The 23618-nt window shown below is 39.0% G+C and overlaps 1 protein-coding gene across 2 annotated transcripts in view; it reads right to left on the bottom strand.

Annotated features, from left to right (window-relative positions):
• DYNC2LI1 (dynein cytoplasmic 2 light intermediate chain 1) overlaps positions 1 to 23618 on the bottom strand; it is a 42919-nt gene that overhangs the window by 8872 nt on the left and 10429 nt on the right. For both annotated transcript variants that reach the window (XM_077749374.1, XM_077749373.1), the window contains exons 3-12: positions 21430 to 21464; positions 18381 to 18450; positions 16535 to 16623; positions 10167 to 10353; positions 9155 to 9223; positions 8465 to 8542; positions 4589 to 4665; positions 3989 to 4059; positions 483 to 580; positions 21 to 113 (exon numbers count right to left, since the gene is read on the bottom strand). In XM_077749374.1, coding sequence (XP_077605500.1) covers positions 21 to 113; positions 483 to 580; positions 3989 to 4059; positions 4589 to 4665; positions 8465 to 8542; positions 9155 to 9223; positions 10167 to 10353; positions 16535 to 16623; positions 18381 to 18450; positions 21430 to 21464 — 867 coding nt within the window. The remainder of the gene's footprint in view (positions 1 to 20; positions 114 to 482; positions 581 to 3988; positions 4060 to 4588; positions 4666 to 8464; positions 8543 to 9154; positions 9224 to 10166; positions 10354 to 16534; positions 16624 to 18380; positions 18451 to 21429; positions 21465 to 23618) is intronic.

The following is a 23618-nucleotide window of genomic DNA, read 5'->3' as shown; positions in this document are numbered from 1 at the left end:
ATAAGTGTTTAGGGTAATACCTGATCCTTCTGAATTCTCATTTCGTCAACTTCTCTTTCAGCATACTGAGGGTCTCTTGCAGGGTCCTTGGTGTCTTTCAGTGTGTTGATACTCTGAAATTACAGTTCTTGGAGTCATTTCATGCCCAGACCCCCAGTGATTACTGCCTGCCTCAGCCGTCATTGGGGGCACATTCCAATTCTACCAGGCCCTCTCTCGCTTTCTCCCCTGCTCTCCTTCCAGCCGCGGTCTCTCCCTCTCCGGAAGTCTGGGAGCTGCATTTGAAAGTGGAGTGGGAGCTATGTCTTGCCCACCATTTAAGTTCCAGTGCCTTGTGTACAATAGATTTTTGGCACATATTTAATTGATTTTTGAGCATGTGAGTAGAAAACAAAGTAATCATAATAGGCTCTTTGGAACACTTCGCAATAACTGTTGAATAGTGCAAAAAGTCTTGCTTTAAAAGAATTAGAAATACATACCTTTGGTGGAAAGACCCTTTCATACACTTTTTTCCACAATTCCATTGGTGAATGGGCATGAAGCTTTCCAATGTCATTATCAGGAACAGGAGGAGATCCTAAAATTGGAAGTTGTACTCCAAGTGACTGCACTAATTAAAACTTGACAAACTATCAATAAAACAGATGACACTTAGAAAAGTATAACTCTTAGATCACTCATTTCCCTTCTCCCTAATAGAGCCGTTATTAAAATTTACCCCAACATAGTATAGCAAGACCACTTGCACCAGATTCTAGGACCAGAGGAAGAGGAGACTGTAATGAGCCAACTGTGATTCTCTTTCCTCACACTTACCCGCCGTTCAGCAAAAATATCGAGATTGATATTCACGTTTGTGAATTTATATGTAAACACACTCTTTCTTACATGCTTCTCATTAGAATGCAAATTGGGACAACTAATTCGGGGAGGTAATTTGGTACTACTACCTACCATGTAAATACAGAAAAAGGTCATCTGTTATTACCAAGAAACCCCAGTTTTTGGTGTTTAACCTAGAAACACCTGCACACATGTATTAATAATTTCACACTGCACCATCAAAAACTGGCCACAACCAAACTGTCCATCAAGGAAGGCATAGTAAACTAGTTATTATGCACAGCCATGCTTTCTAACTGTATCCAGCAGTCAAAATACCAAACAGACAGAGCTGTGGCACTAATATGGAAAATCCACTAACACGTATTGAGCAGAAGAGGAAACTTTCAAAGTGATAGCTATAGAATGATGCAATTATGTTCAAATAGTTTTTTTCTACCACACTCACATATATAGAAAATGGTCTGGAAGTACACACATCAAACTTGATTTTTATATATAGCATTTTAACATTTTATAATGAGCATGACTTTCTGTATTGATTATATAATTTAATTTCAAAACTTGCTGTCACTTCTTGGCAATTGTCAGTCTATAATCCGAGATTTCTGATTCTCTTCTAGCATTTACATTGTTGATGTTTCAGGACCTCGTTACCACTTTGGTGGGAAAGACACTGATGCGATCCACTGATCTTACTCAGCTTTCCTAAGTTTTTATTTGTCCCCATTTGTGTGTGTGTGTGGGTGTGTGTGTGTGTGTGGGTGTGCGTGCGTGTGCGCATTAAGTTCTATACAATTTTATCACCATTGTAGGTAAATGTATCCACTACCAGTCAAGATACTCACTGTACAGTGCCACTGTCTCAGGATCCTATGGCCTTTTATAACCACACCACTGTCTTCCCAGTCCCTTCTACCTGCTCGCCTACAGTCCTGTCCCTAACCTCTGATAACCATTAATCTTTCCTCCATGTCTAACAGTTTTTTCATTACAAAAAAAAATTTAAATAAATAGAATCCTATTGTATAGAACCTTTCCTGATTGGCTTTTCTTTCCATTCAGTATACACTTGGATTAATCCAAATTACTGTGTGTATCAGTAGTTTGTTCCTCCTCATTGCTGAGTAGTATTCTATTGTATGGATGTATCAGACCATAGTACATCGTTTTAAACAACATCTCTGGTTGTTTCTAGTTTGGTGCTATTACAAATGAAGGCACCGTGAACATCCATGTGCAGATTTTAATATGAACATAAGTTTTAATTTCTCTTAGATAAATGCTCCATAATACAATTTCTAGGTCATATGGTAGATGCATGTTTAGTTTTATAAGAAACTGTCAAAACTGTTTTCAAGAGTTGCTGTACCATTTGACATTCCCACTAGCAATGTATGGGTATCTAGTTTCTCTGTATCCTTGCCAGCATTTGGTGTTGTCACTATTTTTTGCTATTCTGATCAGCAAATTGGGGTTTCAATTTGCATTTCCCTAATGATTAAAGATATTAAACATCTTTTCACATGCTTATTTGCCATTTATGTATCTTCTTTGGTGAGATGCCTGCTCATGCCTATTTTGCCTATTTCATAGTTGGATTTTGTTTTTACCCTTAAGTTCTTCTATATTCTAGACACTAGTCCTCTGTCAAATATGCAGTTGAAAATATTTTCTCCCAGAATGGGGCACGTCTTCTTATTCTTTTCAAGTGGGATTTTAAAGAGCAAAAATTTTTAATTTTGATGAGGTCTAAGCTCTATGATTCATTTATTTTTAATATACATCCAAGTTAGTTGGCATATAGTGCAGTGATTTCAGTAGAATCCAGTGATTCATCCCCTACATATAACACCTAGTGCTCATCCCAACAAGTGTCCTCCTTAATGCACCTTGCGCATTTAGCTCATTCCCCCACCCACAACCCCTCCAGTGACCCTCAGTTTGTTCTCTGTATTTAAGAATCTCCTATGTTTTCCCCCCTCCTTGTTTTTATATTACTTTTGCTTCCTTTCCCTTATGCTCATCTGAGTTGTATCTTAAATTCCACATATGTGTGAAGTCCTATATTTGTCTTTCTCTGACTGATTTCGCTTAGCATTATACACTCTAGTTCCATCCACATTTTGCAAATGGCAAGATTTCATTCTTTTTGATCAGGAGTAATACTCCATTGTATACATATATACCACATTTTCTTTATCCATTCATCTGTTATAAGCTCCATGGTTTTAACATTCATTCTCATTCCTTGTCTGACCTCCAACTACTTACAGGGGCATTACCTAGCAGTACATACCATGATTCTCACTGCTAATGAAATTAAGTTGGTATTAATGATAATTCTAAAAGCCAGTCTTTGTGGTCATTCATGAACCACCTCTATTTTCATTCCAGTTCAGTCTGTAATCTCATTACAGAGATCTACATTTGAAGTCCAGTCAACTTTAGTGTGTAATAGTAATAGGTGATGGGAAATAAAAAAGAAAACTATCTACTAGAGCATTAAAACCAAACTTATAGCCCCAGAGTAGAAAAAAGTCACAAAGGCCCAAACCTCTGTAATGAAAATAGCTTCTGCGGGAAGATAAGGAGCTTGATTACATAGATTCTTAAAATTCCTTTCACTTCATAAGCCCAACATGTCCATAAGTTTACGAAATACATCCCATTATTTGAGGCAAGCTATTTTCATAAGGAATTAAAACATACATAATTAAGACAACTGTGTTCTTTTTTTGGTTTATTCCAACACTTGAATCTCATATTTTTCATCACTGCCCATAATATATAGCTCTAATTTCCTGACCACTCTATTTTTCTGGTTTTCTTCCTTACCCAACAAGCTAAAACTGAAAAGTCCCTGGGAATCAATGAGGGAAAGGAAATACATGCAAATTTTTTAGTGAACTAGCTAGAAATCCAAAACCAGTCTCTCAAGTGGCAACATTCCTTCCATCCCCAAAATGTCAATGTGACACATGTTGCATCAATACGATGTGTACAAATAAATACATAAGAAATAACAGCAATGATAATGAAATCGGAAATAGTGGCATGCTGGAGATGAAGTGAACGTAGGGTAGGATAAAATCAATAAGCAATTAAAAAAAGATTGAACAATCATAATAAGTTCACCAACCTATTTGACTTAAAGAATCCAATCCTGCTGTGATAAACAGTGGTTTATTCTGATCCACACATATTGATTTGCTACACGGATAAGAAGAAAAGAGTCTAATTTAGTTTAGTAATCGAATATCCTGCCACGCTCTACTGTAAATACAAGAGCCAAGTTTTACATTTAACCACTGGTGAGAGTGCACACTGCCGCCAAATGAAGGAGTGGATATCAATTTAAGTTATTTCAAAAATTAAAGCGACAGACCCAAATTACCTTAAATGAAAACCAAGAAAAGGAGCAAGTTTGAGAAAAATATACATACTACAATTATTAAGTCAATTTCTAAAATCAATAAAAGAAAATGATAATAAGGGAAAGCTACTAAGAGAAGTAAAAGAAATCAGGGAAACAAGTATAATAGTATCATTTTATTCTAATCTTTAGCATTATATAACATTTTACTTATAGTATTTGAGAAATATTTAAATAACGTAAGAAACAAGAATAGCCATCTGGGGGTACTTTCCTATCAAGAAACAAAAGCCTGGTATTAGCAATAATCAGAGGGATTATTGGCAAAAAATAATAAAAAGATACAAAAATATATTTTAACAGTACCTTCTGTCAATGCCAAATGCTAACTGGTTGATAACTCCACGTATTTTTAGTAATAGAGCTTCTGATATACTGGTAAACTAAAAAAAAAATCAGGAAAATAAATTATATGCTTTGCTTTCAAATCACAGAAACAGGTAAAATAAATACGGCCCTGAACAAGTGCAAATTGCAGGCAGAATTACTAAATATTTGCCCAACACACACTTGTGTTTGAGCAGACAAAAACCTGAATAAAGGAAAATAAAGAAGTCTCAATAAATTTTATCTCTTCAAATTTTATGAGTACATGACACTGAAGGGACCTGGTGTTTATGCACTAATCATTTCAGCTACGCTCATATATGGATCCAACTATCGCCCAAATACAATCTGCTTGGTAGAAATTAGAAGGTATACATCATAAGTAACTTTTCCATCCAAGGGCATATTACTGTCTTCCAAAAAACCAACATGGAGACTACAGACTAATTCAACAATGCTGATAGTCATTTAACTTTTCAGAATTGCCTTTGAGCCTGCAAAACAAGTTCCTGAACATTCTCAGCGGTGGTATATAATGAGGGTGACCATAACCAGAACACTTCAGAGAATGAAAGGGGGTGGGCACTATTAATAATGAAGCTGAGACATCAGGTGAAAATCAGGACATGTGGTCACCCTACAAGTCTTTGAAGACCAGGTGTGATTTTTTGGAAATACCGAAAGTTACTCAGCCAAATCAGAATAGTTCACGTGTAGGAAAGTGGGAAAAACCACCTTGAACCATAGTGACATGGAATTTTAAAAGGCAAAGAAATCAGTTTTCAGGGTAAGATTCATTCTGGATTAAGGACAGGCTCACAGGCTAAGTATTTATTCATGTGAACATATAAAATTTAATGCACTGACTTTTCAAAATTGAAATAATTTTACTACTTCCTTTGAAAGTTTAAAAGTATAAAAAACTAACTGAATTTTTAAAACACAACTTGATGATGATGATGATGATGATGATACAGAAGAGTATGTGCCCTGTGTGGAAAGGAAACTACCTCATCACAAGTGTATTTCATAGAACTGCAGGGCTGGGAGGACATGAGAAGTTTTTTGACTCAACTTCCCCATCTGCTGTATCAATTGCCCTGAAACATCCTCCCTTAATAGCTGCAGAGCCTCTCTGCTTGTATAAACTCAGTGGGAACTCATCCCCTCCCAAAGCAGCGCATTCCATTTTCAGATAATGGTAGGATTAGAGAGTTCTTTTTTTTGATCAAAACTCTGATTCCTTATTGTTGACTCTAAGAGAGCAAAGGATACACTTATTCCTTCTTCCATGGAACAGTCCCTCAAATGTTTAAAAAACATTTTATCACATTCTAGATGGTAGAACATCATTTTATACTCCTCCTCATGTATCGCATTTTTAAATCTCAAACCATCCTTGCAGCTCTTCACTGAATCTGGTCCTACCTCTCAATGTTTTTTTTTTATTTTTTATTTTTCATAACTTTATTAGGTTGCTCATAATAGTGAGTCCATTTTCTTGACTGAATTATAAAGGATCTGGCAATCTTGAAAAGCAGCCCCAAACTGTCCCCCTCGAATAGGGGGTAGGGGAAGGGTGGAAGTGAGACTGCAAGGTGGGGCTTTGTAACTTTGGTTACTCTATTCTTGGTCTGCGAAGCTAAGACAAGCGTTGTGACTCTCCGTGTGGTCGAGAAGTGCCCCTCGAACCCAACCTCTCATCCCTCATCAAAGCTGAGATGAAGCCCTTCTCAAATCCATTCCCTAGAAGACCCTGATGATTTAGGGCCATCTAGGCCTGCTGGGTCCTGGGTTGGTCTGACCTCATCTAAATTCGTACCCTTAAAACCAGACTGGGCCCTGACTGATCATCAAGTGTGATCTGTTCCTGAAGAAAGGGATTTCCCTCAGCTAATTAAGTGGAACTGTGGGGCTTTATCTTGTGGTAAAAATAAACTACAAGATCCATGGTCTTTGCTTCTGTATCCTGGAGGAGTCATTCATTTTAAACTCCACTATCTTTTTGAAATAGTAAAAAGGAGTATTTCGAGGGCACTTGGCTGGCTCAGTTAGTAGAGTATGTGACTCTAGATCTCGGGGTTGTGAGTTCGGGCCCCATGTTGGGTGTAGAGATTACTTTAAAAAGTTGGGGGGCCTAAGTGGCTCCGCTGGTTAAGAATCTGACTCTTGGTTTTGGCTCAGGTCATGATAGTCAGTTTCATGAGTGCTGGGCTCTGCGCTAGCAGCACAAAGCCTGCTTGGGATTCTCCCTCTCCCTCTGTCTGTCCCTCCCCCACTTGTGCTGTCTCTCTCTCTCATAATAAATAAAAACTTAAGAAAAAATTAGGGTCACCTGGGTGGCTCAGTCGGTTGTGTCTGGTTCTTGATTTCAGCTCAAGTCATGGTCTCACTGTTTGCGGGATCAAGACCCACACTGGGCTCAGTGCTGACAGCATGGAGCCTGTTTGGGATTCTCCCTCTCTGCCTCTCCCCCACCCACGCACGCTCGCTCTCTCTCAAAATAAATAAATAAACTTAAAAAAAAAACTTTAAAAAAGAATATTTCCAAAGTACTCTGTCAATTTAATATGTAAGCCAATATAGTATAAACATAAAAGGTACCGAGTTTTAAGAAAATACACACTGCAATTTATTTGGGGTATTCTGAAAAGTATAAAATGTTACTTTTAGTCATAATATACTAGCCATGAAGGCCAGGGGCTACCCCACGTTATCTCCAGCTTCCCCGGAGCACTTTCATTTAGGGGGAAGAAGAAATAGAAATAAAAGTGCTTTTACATCTTATTGCATTAAAGGATATCCTTTCTCCTCTGGTCCTGCTGTGGAACATAATGATAACAGTTATTACAATAAGCAACATTTATTGAGGAACACTTTGTTTCAGGCACTGTGGGCAGCACGGCATGTTACTTTGTTACTTTATAAATCTTCACAAGAACCCTATGAAGAAGGCACTATTTGTCTGTTTTACCCTGTCGGAGACTGAGGCTGAGGTGAGATTACGTGACCAGTCTGAAGTAACACGTCTAGAAAGCGGTTGCCCTGAGATTCGAACCCAGGCAGCCAGACTCCAAGTTCATGTTTTTTAACTTCTACAACAAACAGTGGTGTTTTTTTTTTTTAAGTTTAAAAAAAGAATATTTGTTAAAGGGGTTTTTCCGCCTCTTTTCTCTTAAGAGAATATGGATTCTCATTCTTAAGAAGAAACAAAATGAATAAATTAATAGCTAGTTTATCTCTTTAAGAGTGACTAGGGTTTATGGGCATAAGCAACTGCTCCAAAGACACAGCAAGCCATCTAGCAGAGGGTGTTCTAGAAATACATTACAAACACTGTAACAAGAGGGTTTGGCGGCAATGGGAAAGGAAAGGGGATTATGTGCATTAGTAAAAGCATTAGTATTTTTTTAAATATAGTTTATTGTCAAGTTGGTTTCCATATAACACACAGTGCTCATCCCAACAAGTGCCCTCCTCCCTGCCCATCACCCCCCTTCCCCCCCTCCCCACCCCCATCAACCCTCAGTTTGTTCTCAGTATTTAAGAGTCTCTTACGGTTTGCCTCCTTCCCTCTCCCCAACTATTTTTTCCCCTTCCCTTCCTCTGGTCCTCTGTTAAGTTTCTGCTGTTCCACATACGAGTGAAAACATATGGTATCTGTCTTTCTCTGCCTGACTTATTCAGTTAGCATAATACCCTCGAGTTCCATCCACGTTGCTGCACACGGCCAGATTTCATTCTTTCTCACTTCCATGTAGAAAAGCATTCGTATTTATAACCGTGCATCAAGTTGCTAATCTTTCTCAAATTTGGTGCCGTCTACTCAAGCCAAAGGGTAGGAAAGGTACAAACCATTAATGATGCTCCATAATAATGTGCAACAAACCGAAGTGTCTTGCATATAACCTTTCTCTTCTCAGAGTCAAAATCCTGAAGAAATACATTATTAAAAAGAAAAAACAAGTTGAGAGAATTAAATATCTGTAGCAGGAAAGTACAAAATATTAGGAGTGGAAATAGAGGATTTTTGTTTTTCTGGAACGTACTCTGAGGAGTAGGATTCCATTACCTTCAGATTTGTTTCTATAGACAGTTGAACAATAGCCACAGGCTTGTAGAACTATAGCTATCAGATCTTTCCTTGTTTAAACACGTAGCTCAACAGAGTTCAGATATGAGCACACATTTTACAGCGTGGAATACCCCAGAGATTCTCTGACAAGCCAAGATAAGAAGAAACCAATTTTCTGTCTTCAACTTAAGAGTTGGGGAGTAAGTGCCGTCCCTCAGTGCCTGGGTAGAAGATTCAGTTTCTCAATCTACCTTATCCCCAGTCTACTGCTTTATCCCATCCATGCTATTTCTTGTTCTTTACATATTTTCACTTTCCCAACTATATCCTCTTTTCCAAAATTTTTACGATGTGTGACTCCTGACCTCTCCCTCCCAGAGTCATTTTTCTCATTTCACTACTTTTGCTCCTGTCCCGTAAAGCCTGGGTATGCATAAACAACCACGTTAACGAGAAGTGGACAAGCTTACCTGAAAAATATCGTATTTACTTCCAATTATGACCAGAGGTATTAGAAATGGGTCGACTAATTCACGGTCCTGTTAACAAACATATTTCATTGATTTATTATAGTTGTTTAATACTATGCATTCAGCAAATTCTATTTACTTCCCCAAAATACCATTTTAGTCTCTTCAGAGATGTTGACTCTGTTTGCTTGACGTATTGTGATATTTAACTTTCACGAAGTTCTATTTCTCAAGTGTAAAACTAGAAATGGCAGTTCCCTAAGGGACCATGATATTTATTTATCATGTTCTGTCCTTCCATTTTCTTAAAGAGCATGCCATCTTCGCATTTTTGTTTCTTACTACTTGGTATTATCTTTTGTTGCTACAGCATTTACACTGCATAGATGTGAACCACAAACTGTTACTTTTGTCCTCATATTCGTGATGTAAAACACATTCCTACAAACCCTGGGCAATGTCAAATACTGCCGTGGGTTTTCCAGAAGATGATACTCATGACTGTATCTAAAGGACCTGTGTTACCATCACTGCAATTTTGTAATTTTATTAGTTGTCAGAGGCTCGAAAGACATGGAATACGGGACAGACACTAAATGGATGTAAAATAGAGGGTGGCGAGGAAGGCTGTGAAAACTCTACTCCTTGCTTAAATGTGTACCCTCATCTTGTCTTTGCCAGGTGACTTTCTGTACAGTCTGTTTTTTTATCTTCACTTTATAGAGATTATAAAATCAATATCAAACTACTACTTCCAACCCCTATTCTTTTGATGGGTATAATAGCCAGAACAGTCGCAGTGGGTGCCTTAACAAGAAGACATAAGACCTCTTTTTCCGTGTTTTGCTCTCACTGAGGTTTTATTAAATTGCTATAATTTTCCAGTGAACAAGTTCATCTACATCAAATGAATTTCCAATCATGCATAAAAATCTCAGGAAGTTATTTGCGATGTCATCTTCAACTATGTATGGGGCTAAGGATTCCGGGAATAATCCCGATAGCAACTCACTGGATGGTCCTTCTGCATATTACTCCATATCCTCTGTCTCATTTCAGACGCTGCTTTAGAATTTGTTTTCCCCAGTTTCATTATCATTTTATCTACATGGCTTTTCGTGGCTTGCAAAAGATTTTCCATGGTGGGCCAAAGGTCATTAGGTTTTGAAAGATCCAAAACAAGAACAATAGAAAATGTCCTAAAAAACAGAAACATCTCTTAAAGAAGACTCAAAATAATTAGTTTTGAAACCATATTATACTGAAATTTATTATCTAAGAACAACACTACAGCTTAAGGATAAAATAAGGGGCGCCTGGGTGGCTTAGTCGGTTAAGCGTCCGACTTTCGCTTAGGTCATGATCTCGCGGTTCGTGGGTTCGAGCCCCACGTCGGGCTCTGTGCTGACTGCCAGCTCAGAGCCTGGAGCCTGCTTCAGTCTGTGACTCCCTCTCTCTCTGACCCTCCCCTGCTCACGCTGTCTCTCTCTCTCCTAGAAATAAATAAAAATATTAAAAAAAAAAAAGGATACAATAAAACAGCAATTTCCTAAGAAAACATACACACTCACACCCTCCAAAGTTATAGCCTTATTTTTTCTTTAAACGTTTATTTTTATTTTTGAGAGAGAGAGAAAGAGGGGGGGAGGGGCAGAGAGGAGGACAGAGGATCTAAACAGGGTGGGGCAGAGAGAGGGGGACAAAGGATCTGACGTGAGCTCTATGCTGAGAGCAGTGAGCCTGATGCAGGGCTCAAACTCCCGAACCAGGAGATCATGACCTGAGTGGAAATGGGACACTCAACTGATTGAGCCACGCAGGCACCTCCAAAGTTATAGCCTTATTTATTCCAGTGCTTTTCTTTAGTGGTACTTAAGTGTTACAACCGATAGCGGCACTCAAGGTTTTTTTTGTACTAATAATCCAGCTCAAATAATCTGCAGGCAGTTGGGTCAACAATGTCATGTTTAGATCCAATTTTACTGTATGTGCCAGAGAAGGGAAGTGTAACAAGAGCAGCAGCAACAGCACACAATTAGGTGAAGAAGAACAGATTTACTGATGGATTCAGCCAGGGGACTATATCTTTTACATGACCTTCACAAGAGCCCTTCCTAGAAGATGTTCTGATGTCCATTTTACGGATTAGAAATCTGAGGCACAGGGTTATATAACACGTAAATTGTAGAGCTATAGATCCAGAGCCACTTCTGTCATACCGTGGTGCCTCTCTGAAAGCACACCCCTGACAACACACCACTGCCATTGCCCTGTGAATGTGTACTTGTGTTAACATAAGTGAAACATAAATCTAGTTGGGGAGAGGGAGGGAGGCAAACCATGAGAGACTCTTGAATACTGAGAACAAACTGAGGGCTGACAGGGGTGGGGGAGAGGGGAAGGGGGGTGATGAGGTGATGGGCATGGAGGAGGGCACCTGTTGGGATGAGCACTGGGTGTTATATGGAAACCAACATGACAATAAACAATGAAAGAAAAATAAATTTAAAAAAGAAAGAAATTATGCGATTCCTGATAAACAAACAAACATAAATCTAAACTCAGCAACAAACCAATTTAAAAATGGGTAAAGGACTCAGACAGACATTTCTCCAAAGAAGATATACAGATGGCCATCAACATATGAAAAGATGCCCAATATCCCTAACGATTACAGAAATGCCAATCAAAACCATAATGAGATGCCACTTCATACCCATTAGGATAGCTATGATAAACCAAAACCAAAACCAAGTGACAGTAATAAGTGTCAGGAAGGATATAGGGAAACTGGATGGCTCAGTCGGTTGAGCATTTGGTTCAGGTCATGATCACATGTTCATGGGTTCGAGCCCCACGTCGGACTCTACTGACAGTGCAGAGCCTGCTTGGGATTCTCTCTCCCTCTCTCTCTGCCCCTCTCATACTCACGTTGTCTCTCTCTCTCTCAAAATAAACAAATATTTTAAAAAAGGATATAGAGAAATTGAAACCCTTGTGCATTGCTGGTGGGAATGTAAAATGTAAAATTCCTACTGTGTTAGACAGTATGCTGGTTCCTCAAAAAATTAAGCATAGAATTACCATATGATTCAGCAATTCTGCTTCCAGGTGTATTTGAAATCAGGGACTCAAACAGCTCATAGCAGCACTATTCACAATAGTTAAAAGATGGAAAAGACCCAAATATCCATCTACCAGTGAATCCATCGACAATGTGTTATATACACACGATAGAATATCAGTGGAATATCCTTAAAAGGAAAGAAATTCTAACGCAGGCTACAACATGGGCGAATCTGTAAAACATTATGCAAAGTGAAATGAGCCAGGCTCAAAGGACAAGTACTACATGATTTCATTTACAGGAGGTACCGAGAGTGGCCAAATTCATAGACAGAAAGTACCAAGGTGGTTGCCAAGGGCCAGGGAAGGGGAAAGTAGAGAGTTCTTATTTCACGGGGACAGGGTTTCAGTTTGGGAAGGTGAAAAAGTTCTGGAGATGGATGGTGGTGATGGATGTACATCAGTGCAAATATACAGAATGCCAATAAACCGCACACTTAAAAATGGCTAAAATGGTAAGTGAAATGTTATAATATTTTATCAAAAAATAAATCTAGGAGTATTTCAGAAAATGGTCATAATAAGTAGGGAGAGTCATCATCATGGGCCAATGTATTCTTGATCAACAGGAAAACATCCTGCTAGTAGATGTAGCAAGGAATTATAGTACATGTGAGTTATTTTATAATATTGTCAGTTATTTTGCTTAGTTTGAGCAAACCAGCTATTTTGTGTAATTCAAGCGAAACAGTACTATAGGTGTCACTTCAGAAAACAGTCTTTTAGACAGTAATTATCAAGACTTTCTATAAAATTAGTGTGCCATTAAACTGTCCAGCCAATCCTATTTACATCATTTTAATAAATTCATAACAGCTTTGCTTGACTATAATAACATAACACACACATATATTTTTAATAGTAAGGAAATTAATTTTATTTCAGAGGTTTGGTATGGTTCAATGCTTTAAAAAACAGGGGCGCCTGGGTGGCTCAGTCGGTTAAGTGTCCGACTTCAGCTCAGGTCATGATCTCACAGTTCGTGGGTTCGAGCCCCACATCGGGCTCTGCGCTGACAGCTCAGAGCCTGGAGCCTGCTTCTGATTCTGTGTCTTCCTCTCTCTCTGACCCTCCCCTGCTCATGCTGCCTGTCTCTCTCAAAAAAAATAAATATAACATTAAAAAAAAACATGACTGTGGTTTCACTTTTTCTTATTGTGGTAAGATGTGTATAACATGAAATTTATCATTTTTCCAAATGAAAAATAACTTTAAGTGAAAACGAGATGGAATATTTGACTTTTTTCCAAGATTAAAATTTGTGTTTCCACTGCATTGGAAACACGTGTGTTACTTTACCTTCAGAGCAAATGACAGCTCATTTTTTTTTTTTTATGAGTGTAGTTGACACAGGATGTGACATTAGTTTCAGGTGTACAAGTTAGTGACTGACAAGTTTCTACATGATGCTGTGCTCACCACGAGAGTAGCTTCCATCTGTCCCATTACGTCGCTCTCACGGTGTCCGTCACTCCCTGTGTCTCTTACGCTGCGCCTTTTACTCCTGTGACTTACTCACTCCATAACCAGAAGCTAGGACCTCACACCCATTTAGCCACTGTGCCCAGCCCCGACCCGCTTCCCCTCTGGCAGCCTTCAGTGTGTTCTCTGAATTTATAGGTCTGATTCTACTTTTGGTTTATTATTTTTCTCAAATTCCATTCATGAGTGGAATCCTATGGGATTTGTCTTTCTCTGTCTAATTTATGTCACTTAGCACGGCACATTCTTGGTCCATCCGTATTGTCTCAAATGGCACGACCTCATCCTTAAAGGTTTTTTTAAACCTTTTAACAACTCTTTAAACGGGGAATGAACCCACAGGAAATGCTTCATTACAAATTATCTAAAGACTGTTCAGTGTATTTACAATTATCCTATAAACAATCATTTTAAAGATAAACAGTATCTAATAGCATTTGGCAATATTATTTTTCTCAAGTTGCTAGACTTTGTCCAGCACAAGGAAATTAATTATGTGTCAAATTGATTCCAGTCACAAAACACTCTTGAGATTTACGACTACATTAGGAGTGAAATGTTCTTCATGAATTTCTTACCCACTCAGCAGCCTACTTTGGCCGCGGGCCTACTGCTCCCCTTCCCTCTGTTCATCGTAACCTTGACCTCCTCTCTCTCCTAAAGCAAGCTGTGGCTGCCGTGGGGTTCTAGGGAATGAAGAAGACACAAGAACTCACAAAGTGAGGCATTAAGGAAGCTTTGCAGGGGCAGCTCCGTTGGTTGGGCCTCCGAATTTGGCTCAGGTCGTGATCTTGTGGTTCATGAGTTCGAGCCCCCACGACGGGCTCTGTGCTGACAGCTCAGCGCCTGGAGCCTGTTTCCGATTCTGTGTCTCACTCTCTATGCCCCTCCCCTGCTCATGCTCTGTCTCTCTCTCTCAAAAATAAACAAACATTTAAAAACACAATTAAAAACTTTAAAAAAAAAAAAATAAACAAGCTGTGCCAAAATGTGGCTTCCTGCAGAAACCAGAATTTCCACAAAGCCATCGGGGGCCAAGCCTCTTGGGCCAGAGGAGGGGAACGAGATCATGTAAGAAGGTGATGTGACAAAGTCAGGGCCAGAACTGGAGCCCGCTCAGAACCCAGATGGGAGCGGCTCCCGGCCATCGCACCCCTCTCTGCCCCTGGCCACACTGGCTGGCAGCTTTGGTGCCTCAGCGGCCGCCCTCCTCGCCATGTCCCAATCACGCCACCAGGACTGGCCCTAATTTCTGGGTGGCCTCAATGATCTGTTTCTGTTAAAGGAGGACAAATGGAGCTCTACACAGCTGTAAAATCCCATGGTTCTGAAAAATTATGTCAGGGGCATATGGTGGTTACAAATGGAAAAGAAAGATCTAAACATATATATAAAGCATCCAAATCTGGACAAAGTATATTTATAATGTCAGTTTTTAAAGTTTACTTATTTGAGAGAGAGAGAGAGAGAGAGCACATGCGTGTGGGAGGAGCAGAAAAACGGGTGGTGGTGGGGCAGAGAGATGCTCAGAGAGACAGACAGACAGACAGACAGACAGACAGACCCAAGCAGGCTCCATGCTCAGGGCAAGGCCGGAAGTGGGGCTGAATCTCAGAAACTGTGAGATCATGACCTGAGCCAAAAATCAAAAGTCAGACGCTTAGCTGACTGACCCACCCAGGCGCCCCTGTACAAAGTAGANAGCACAGAGCCCGACGCGGGGCTCGAACCCACAAACCGCGAGATCATGACCTAAGCGAAAGTCGGACGCTTAACCGACTACGCCACCCAGGCGCCCCATATTTGTGAGTGCTGAAAACACTGAAAGAGATACCTCGGCATGTTCACAGTGGCTGTTTCTCAGGTGATTCGGGGCGCTCTTTCTTTCAGTGGTTTTCCAAGATGTCTACATGAACATATATGGTACTACTTTTATAATAAGTAAAAGTAAGTTAAATTTCTTTAAAAGAAGAAATTTTCACTGAATAAAGCCAACGTTATCTGTCCCCAACTAGCTATGGAAAACCAACTGCTGTGTTAAGCAGAAATGATTCCATACCCTAACGATCTCAGTAGCTGAGATGTAACAAATAATTGTGCAGCCCTTTGTATTCGGTCCAGGTAGCAGCAATGGTTTGTGTTAAACCCTGACAAGAGTAAGATCTTTCAGATGTAAAAATCTGTGTTTTCCTTGGCTGAGACACATTCCCAGGAACACTGTGAGAAATGTCACAATTTTCCACATCTGAATTGGCCAACATGTGGGAGGCATTGTCAGGAACCACCACCAAAGGGTTTGAGTTTTTTCCCCCAAGTTTCTATTTCTTTTAGGTCAGCAAATAGACCTTCTCCCTCCACAAACTCCTTGTTCCCTCGGGTGAAGCCTCCACAGTACTGATTAGCATTAAATTCAAAGGCAGACTTACAATGTCCAGCTGACCAAAAAAACTCAGGGTTGAATGAGCTTACACTTGGATAAGTATTCAGAAGAATTAAGCTTTTCATATTCATGTTTGCCAAGTGAACTCATTGCTCAAGTGTTATTTGACATCCTCTGTCTGTTTGCAGGCTTGCAAAACATGTTTCTGGGTGGAATGCCAGCTGTCAGCACAGGCCAGACCCCTGGCTCTTTTAAAATCTCTTTGAAGGCATTACACTTTAAGCGCATAGAAAGGAAGAGAGTGTCAACCTTCAGCAACGTAAAACTGCCCCCCACCCCCAATTCTGACTCCTCAAAGCCTGCTCGTATTCATCCTACGCTGGCTCACTTACCGCAAGGTGTCACTTGTGATGGGTATGCTGATTAAGTCCAATAAAGAGGTCCCTCCACCTAGTTCCCAAAAGTGAGCAATATCTTTTGGCTGGAAAAAAAACAAAACAAAACAAAAACCACAGGCATTTTTCATATTAAATTTTTAAAATCTTTTTTGAATTTTATACACTTCTTACCCCTCATTTAACATCAGTCTGTAATGGTTATGGATACAAAACACTGTAGTCCTCAATAAACCGATTCCTGGCAGTCGAAGCTTTCCCCTTTCTCTATCCCATCTCCTAAAATGCACCAAAACATCTATTCCAAAATACAAAGGTGAAACATTAACATGAGAGGTGGGGAACAAGAAGAGACTGAACAACCGATTCCCTTTTTGTAGGATTCTTTAAGTATTAAGCGACTGAAAGGGTGAGGCAGCCGCGTAGCTTGGGAATAAGACCATCTACTTCACGACAACCTTCCTGGACAACTAGCTAATGGCGTCTCTGCTTCTGCCCTGCTGCTGAGGAGCCTTCTGTAACAGCATGATTGTGGGAGGGGCCAAGGGCTTCCATTTAGAACTCAGGGAACATGAAATCTAAGACAGGAATCTTCCAGAATGAACATGAAAAAGCCCAACTTGCTGACACACAGTGGAAAACAAAATCACTTTTTTAATATATCTGCTGCCATGAACTTGGAAGAGACAGTCATTAAAGCAGGTTTTATTTAGGTGAATACATAGATTTTTAACAAATTATCATCTCATAATCACTAAAATTGTTTTGCTGTTGAGATCTGAGTATTTGCTGTTGGTAAGTGAATCATCAGTGTTTGTAGGGGAAATAGTTTTGCGTTGGAAAATCCCCCTTCACAGCTTGATGAAGGGTAGTTCTTAGAGCTCTCCTCCACAGTGAAGCGGTGAGAGTGCTTTCAGAGTTTTCAATGAAAAGGGCAATCTCATTTCTAGGTCACCACTCATGTCAAAATTCATGTGAGTCACAAAATTCTCATGCATCTCAATATGTTAATGTTTTTTCTTTTCTTTTTAATCTTACAGTTTTAACAACCAACGTTCACTGGCTTATCTAGAAAGTGGCAACATGCAGTGTTAGTTCTTGCACACCAATGACAAACATTTGGACTAGATCGATCTGTAATGGAAGATCTGTGTGATGGAAGCGGTGGGGCCTTCCGTTATAGATGGGTGGTTCTTCCCTTCTCCTAACTATTTAAGAAATGACCTCCTTCCATGTGAGAACTCCACAAGACGATTCTAGTTTGGATTTTTTTTCAACCTTCTAACATATACCATGAACTCTCCTTCTGTTCGGAATAATCTCCAACTTTCCTCTGAAGAGACACTCAAACAAGTGAAAATAGGATTGTAACGAATGAGGGTCTCAGTCTCAAACGGTGTTACTAACTTGAAGATACGTTTGTAAAAATGCTAAGAATTTGGACGCTGAATAGTACATTTTCATAAATATTTTACAAGTCAAACTCATATTTTTAGCAGATTTCTGGGAGACAGGATGTAATTCACAATCTTATTCCCACTTGAAAGAAGAAAAAGTCACATTAACACAACTAATAGAAAAATACGCCCAAAAACTGTACAATCAAGTTACAAAGGAATCTCATTCCAGCATTTTAAGACACAATAAATGAGACGGCTCAATTACTTTCCTGTTCGGGCTGCCTTCACGTCTGCTGAGCTGAATTTGAAGTTTCAGAGTACGTAGTTAGGAGTGTACAACTGGGTACGTTTACGCATTACAGAGAAGACGAAAATATACAACAAAGTCAGCATCACTGCCTCCCCACCCACAGGCACAGCACATCACTTAAGAAGACACTCACTATATTATGCCCCTTTGCTCTTCTTCCATACGTATATTCCAAAGCTAAGGTTGGTTTTGGTGGCTCGTCCCTGCACAAGAAAGACAGGTAGTATTACCATCACGGGTTTTCTTTTAATGTTTGTTTATCTATTATGAGAGAGAGAGAGTGCGTTAGTGGGGGAGGAACAGAGAGAGGGAGGGAGGGGGAGAGCAAGAGAGGAAGGGGGAGAGGGAGGGAGGGAGAGAGAGACAAAGACAAAGACAGAGAGACAGAGAATGGCAAGCAGTCTCCACGGTGTCACCGCAGAGCTGGATGCATGGCTCTAGTTCACAAAATTGGAGATTGTGACCCGAGCCAAATCCAAGACTGAATGCTTAACTGACTGAGCCATACAGGTGCCCTCCCCACCCCAATCATGGGTTTTATCATGCTCGTATGACCCAATTCATTTTTGCTTCCTCTTAACAATTTTAATCTATTAGTAGAAAAGTTACTTTGTAGAATAGCACTGAGGTAAAAACGATAAAAATTTTATGTAAAAGACAAGCCCTCAAAAAACCATATTCGAGGATTTTTGTCACAGCTGCAGAGATGGCTAATGACACCAGCACGATGGGGTAGTCCTTACGGCACTCCTGGGGTGGGGGGGGGACACAGGCTGGTAGTGTTGGTGGCCGTTAGGGGGCAGCTCTTGGCATTCGGGCCATGTGGGGAGCACTGATAATCAGGTTTTGCTCGGCCTCAGTGTGGGGAACTGTGAATCTTATGATTATTGATTTAATGAAGATATCAATGGAAGACTTTAATACAATTCACTATTTTATTAATTTTTTTTAATGTTTATTTATTTTTGAGACAGAGAGAGAGTGAGCAGGGAAGGGGCAGAGGGAGAGAGGAAGACACAGAATCCAAAGCAGGCTCCAGGCTCCGAGCTGTCAGCGCAGAGCTCAATACAAGACTCAAACTCATGAACCGTGAGATCTTTACTTGAGCCGAAGTCGGACACTTAACCAACTGAACGAGCTGGGCGCTCCACAATTCTCTATTTTAACTCACGGCCCAAACACGGGCATCATTTAACTAGTGAGAGCTGCAAACTAACAAATTACATCAACAAGTCCTACAGACTGACAATGGTTTGATGAATTATTTCCATTGCAGCTTACATTGTTTGGTAAACAGTTTTATGGTATATATGCACTTATTTATTTCAGTTTTTTTATTGTAGTACAAAACATGTATCATAAATTACTTTCGTCACCCTTTTTAACTGTACAGTTCAGTAATGCGTTAAGTACATTCACACTGTTGCACAAACTCTAGAACTTTTTCATCTCACAAAACTATATCCATTACACAATAACTCACTATTTTCCCCTCCCTTCAGACCCAGACAAACACCATTCTACTTTCTGTTTCTGTGAATCTAACTGCTGAGATAACATCATATAAATGGAATCATAGAGTATGTGTCTTTTTGTGGCTGGCCTATTTCACTTAGCATAATGTCCTCAAGGTTCATCCATGTTGTAATGTGTGACAGGATTTCCTTCTTTTTTAAGGTTGAATAATATTGGTATAGATCTTTTTAATTTGGAGAAGAGAAACAAGTTTTGAATTTGTGATTTATATATTTACCTTTATTATAAATATTTTGCATATCATCCCTATGTATATCTTTCTGTTTTGATACATATATAGACTTTTTGGTTATATTTGCTAGAAGATACAAATTTTCTTTCATGAAACAAAATGCCACTTTGTAAGACAAAATTAATTAGCTCTGATATTCAACATATTATAGAACTGGTTTTTTTCTAAGTAAACTATCAAAGAATGGAAATGAATAATTCTGTTTAGTGTTGTTATTTCAAAGTATTTCATCCTAAGCTGATGCTGTGTTAGAAGACTTGTTTGTACAAAGAAACACATATGGTCGAAAGAGAGTCATGCTTCCAGGGGACAGAAAGATACACAGGTGTCACCATAAATGGTTCTTCTAAGAAACAAGTTTGCTGGTGAAAGGACTTATACAAAGTCAGGATTCTATTATTTGAATTCTTTAATAGTATTTTTCACATGGATGATGTTTCTTTAATGTGACGTTGAGACAAAATTACATCTATTTTTACATTTTTTGGAGAAGGTATAAGAAATAGGTATTGGAATGAAGGGAACAAGCAGTTTCCTGCAAGGTCCTAAATCATAATCCTCAATCTTAATCTTAGGACCATATAGGTTAGGAAGTATAAGAAACAAATGATAAGAAGGACAGTTTGAAGATCAACACTGTGCTTCAAAAATGCTTCCATGAGCGATTTAAAGATTATAGTTAATGTTCAAATAATCATGGACTAGGTAAAATAAAAGTAAAGAAAATATCAGAGTAGCACAGCAAAAAAGCAGCCAAGTGCTATCGGAGTCATGTTCATTGCTTACCCATATAACTGGGAAGCCCGGCATTAATCCTGTAGAATTTATTTTTTTTGCTTATTGTTGGTTTTATCTTTAAAGGAGATTTTAAAGGCCATGCAAAGGGGCTCCTGGGTGGCTCAGTCGGTTAAGCATCCGACTTCGGCTCAGGTCATGATCTCACAGTTCGTGGGTTCAAGCCCCGCGTCCATCTCTTTGCTGACAGCTAGCTCAGAGTTTGGAGCCTGTTTCAGATTCTGTGTCTGCCTCTCTCTCTGACCCTCCCTGATCATGCTGTCTCTCTCTCTCTCTCTGTCTCGGAAATAAATTAAAAAAAAAAACAAACATAAAAATAAATAAATAAACAAACAAAANGCCTGTTTCAGATTCTGTGTCTCCCTCTCTCTCTGACCCTCCCTGATCATGCTGTCTCTCTCTCTCTCTCTCTGTCTCGGAAATAAATTAAAAAAAAAAAACACATAAAAATAAATAAATAAACAAATAAATAAATAAAGGCCATGCTAAGCATTCACTAAGAATTAAGGTTTCATTCGGATCTCAGAATTGTTCACACTCCCAAGTCTTTTGAATCTAACTTGCCCTGCACAACTAGAATAAACAAAAAATGTAGTCTAGAGGTTGACATAACACTTACCTGTCAAGGCACCTTAGAATAATAGTAGTCTTTCCCTGGAAATTGAAAAAGAAAGAATACTGTGTTAATGTCATCCACATGTAAAATTTTGTTATTCATAGTTGTGGCCAAAAATAGCTTTTAATCACTCGAATGATAAATTACCTGGAAACCAGAAACTTTCAGAATTGTTCCTAAGTTTGATAAGTGGAAAAAGTTAACTGTCAACTTTCCATCACAGTGTAACTACACTGCTATTATTATAATTATAAAGGCCTGCTGATGACAAATACTAGCAAATCATACCTCACTTTAGTGGTCAACTTGGCAGCTGTCTGAAATTTTCTCTCTATTCATCAATGCTAATTACTGGTTAAGCAGATGATTAGTGTCTTCTAAAATGTTTTAATTCCAATTGCTGAAGTGGAAATAAAGAAAAAAGGTAACATACAAATAAAGGACATACTGCAAATATGTTCAAAGTAGGCAATCCAGATACTGGGTTAGAGTATTTTTTGTCTTTCGTTTTACTTGTAGAGCATGTACTTGTTCTAAGCTTCTTGTTAGGAGTCAGAAAATGTAGGTTCTGGCCGTCTCTGCCACACAAAAGGTAACCTCACATTTGAGCCAAGGATTGGCTCAGTGGTTTGATCACTTTCTTTTTAATAGTAAAACTTAAAAAAAAAAAAAATCTCTTACAAGAAAACAGATTCAAAAAAAGCACAGCAGGGAAAGCTCTAAGGGAGGAAGCCTTTGGGTTCCCAGGAAAATAGTTTGGGAAATCCTGGACTGACAAAAACACAGAACATTTGAGTAGGGATTTTTTTTTCCCTCTGAAAACCTTTAAATTTTTTGCCAAAGAAAAAAAATCACAAATAAGTTGCTCTGGGTTATATCTGGGATATTATCAAATTGAATGACTTTTTAAAAAAAAAAATAATGGGAAACATAAATAACTGAGATAGGACCCAAAATGTACACTATTGAAGGATGTTTGCTGGCAGGGGTTCTTTCAAAGTGAAAAACTAGAAAAAAAACTAAATTTCCCCAAAAGGGGACTGGCTAATTATTACAATCCCTATAATGAGACAGCATGCAGCTATCAGTAATGGTGATATAGGAAGATCTTGCTGACATGGTAAAATATTTATAATCGACTAGCATAATACTGTTTTCGACTTTAAAGTAGCTTTTCCTGCTTCTTTGAGATGTACATACGTGCATACACATACACATTAATAGATTAAGAGATACAGAAACACACACACACACAAATAAATAGATCCAGAGGGATGGCAGTAAGCTAACAGTAAATGTGTCTAGGTGATGGATTTGTTAGTAACTTATTTTTTTATTATTATTATTTAAGTTTATTTATTTTGAGAGAGAGAGAGAGAGAGAGAGAGAATCCCAAGCAGGCTCTGTCAGCACAGAGCCCAACGTGGGGCTCGATCTCGTGAACCAGGAAATCATGACCTGAGCTGGAATTAAGAGTTGGACATTTAACCAACTGAGCCACCTAGACACCTCTGATAATTTTTTTAAGAAAATCAGGATTTTCTAATTTTCCTACACTGAACATGTATCACATGTAGCATATTTTAAAAGTTTTAAATCAATGAAGACTGTAGTACAGTAATCTCCTCTTCCAAGATTTTGCTTTCCACAGTTTCAGCTACTCATGGTCAGCGGTGGTCTGAAGGCAGATGATCCTCTTCCTGACATGTCATCATCAGGTCAGGAGTAGCCTGACACTACGTCACAGGGCCTATACCACTTACCTCTCTTCGTCCATCATGAGGACATTTTATCATCTCACATCATCATAAGGTAGGGGAGATATTCTGAGCGGCAGAAAGGCCCCATACACATGGCTTACATTATAGTATATTGTTATAACTGTTTTATTTTTAGTTATTGTCATTAACCTCTTACTGTGCCTCATTTATAAATTAAACTTTATCATAGGTGTTTATGCACAGGATTCAGTACTCTCTGAAGTTTTAGCATCCATGGGGGGTCTTGGAACATATCCCTCACAGATGGGGGGAGGCTACTGTACCCAAAAACTATTGTATTCTATGTACAAGAAAGCACAGAATCAGAATTACTCTTTCTTAGAATTGGAAGGAATCTTAGCTATAACTAGCCAATATTCTCAAATTCTCATGGTCCCATCGTGTTGATTTAAATTTTGATTATAATTTCAT

This window comes from Crocuta crocuta, unplaced genomic scaffold (genome assembly GCF_008692635.1).
Source record: "Crocuta crocuta isolate KB4526 unplaced genomic scaffold, BGI_CrCroc_1.0 scaffold118, whole genome shotgun sequence".
Taxonomy (NCBI): Eukaryota; Metazoa; Chordata; class Mammalia; order Carnivora; family Hyaenidae; genus Crocuta; species Crocuta crocuta.
Note: the sequence above shows the minus strand (reverse complement) of the source record. Positions and strands in the feature narration are given on the sequence as shown.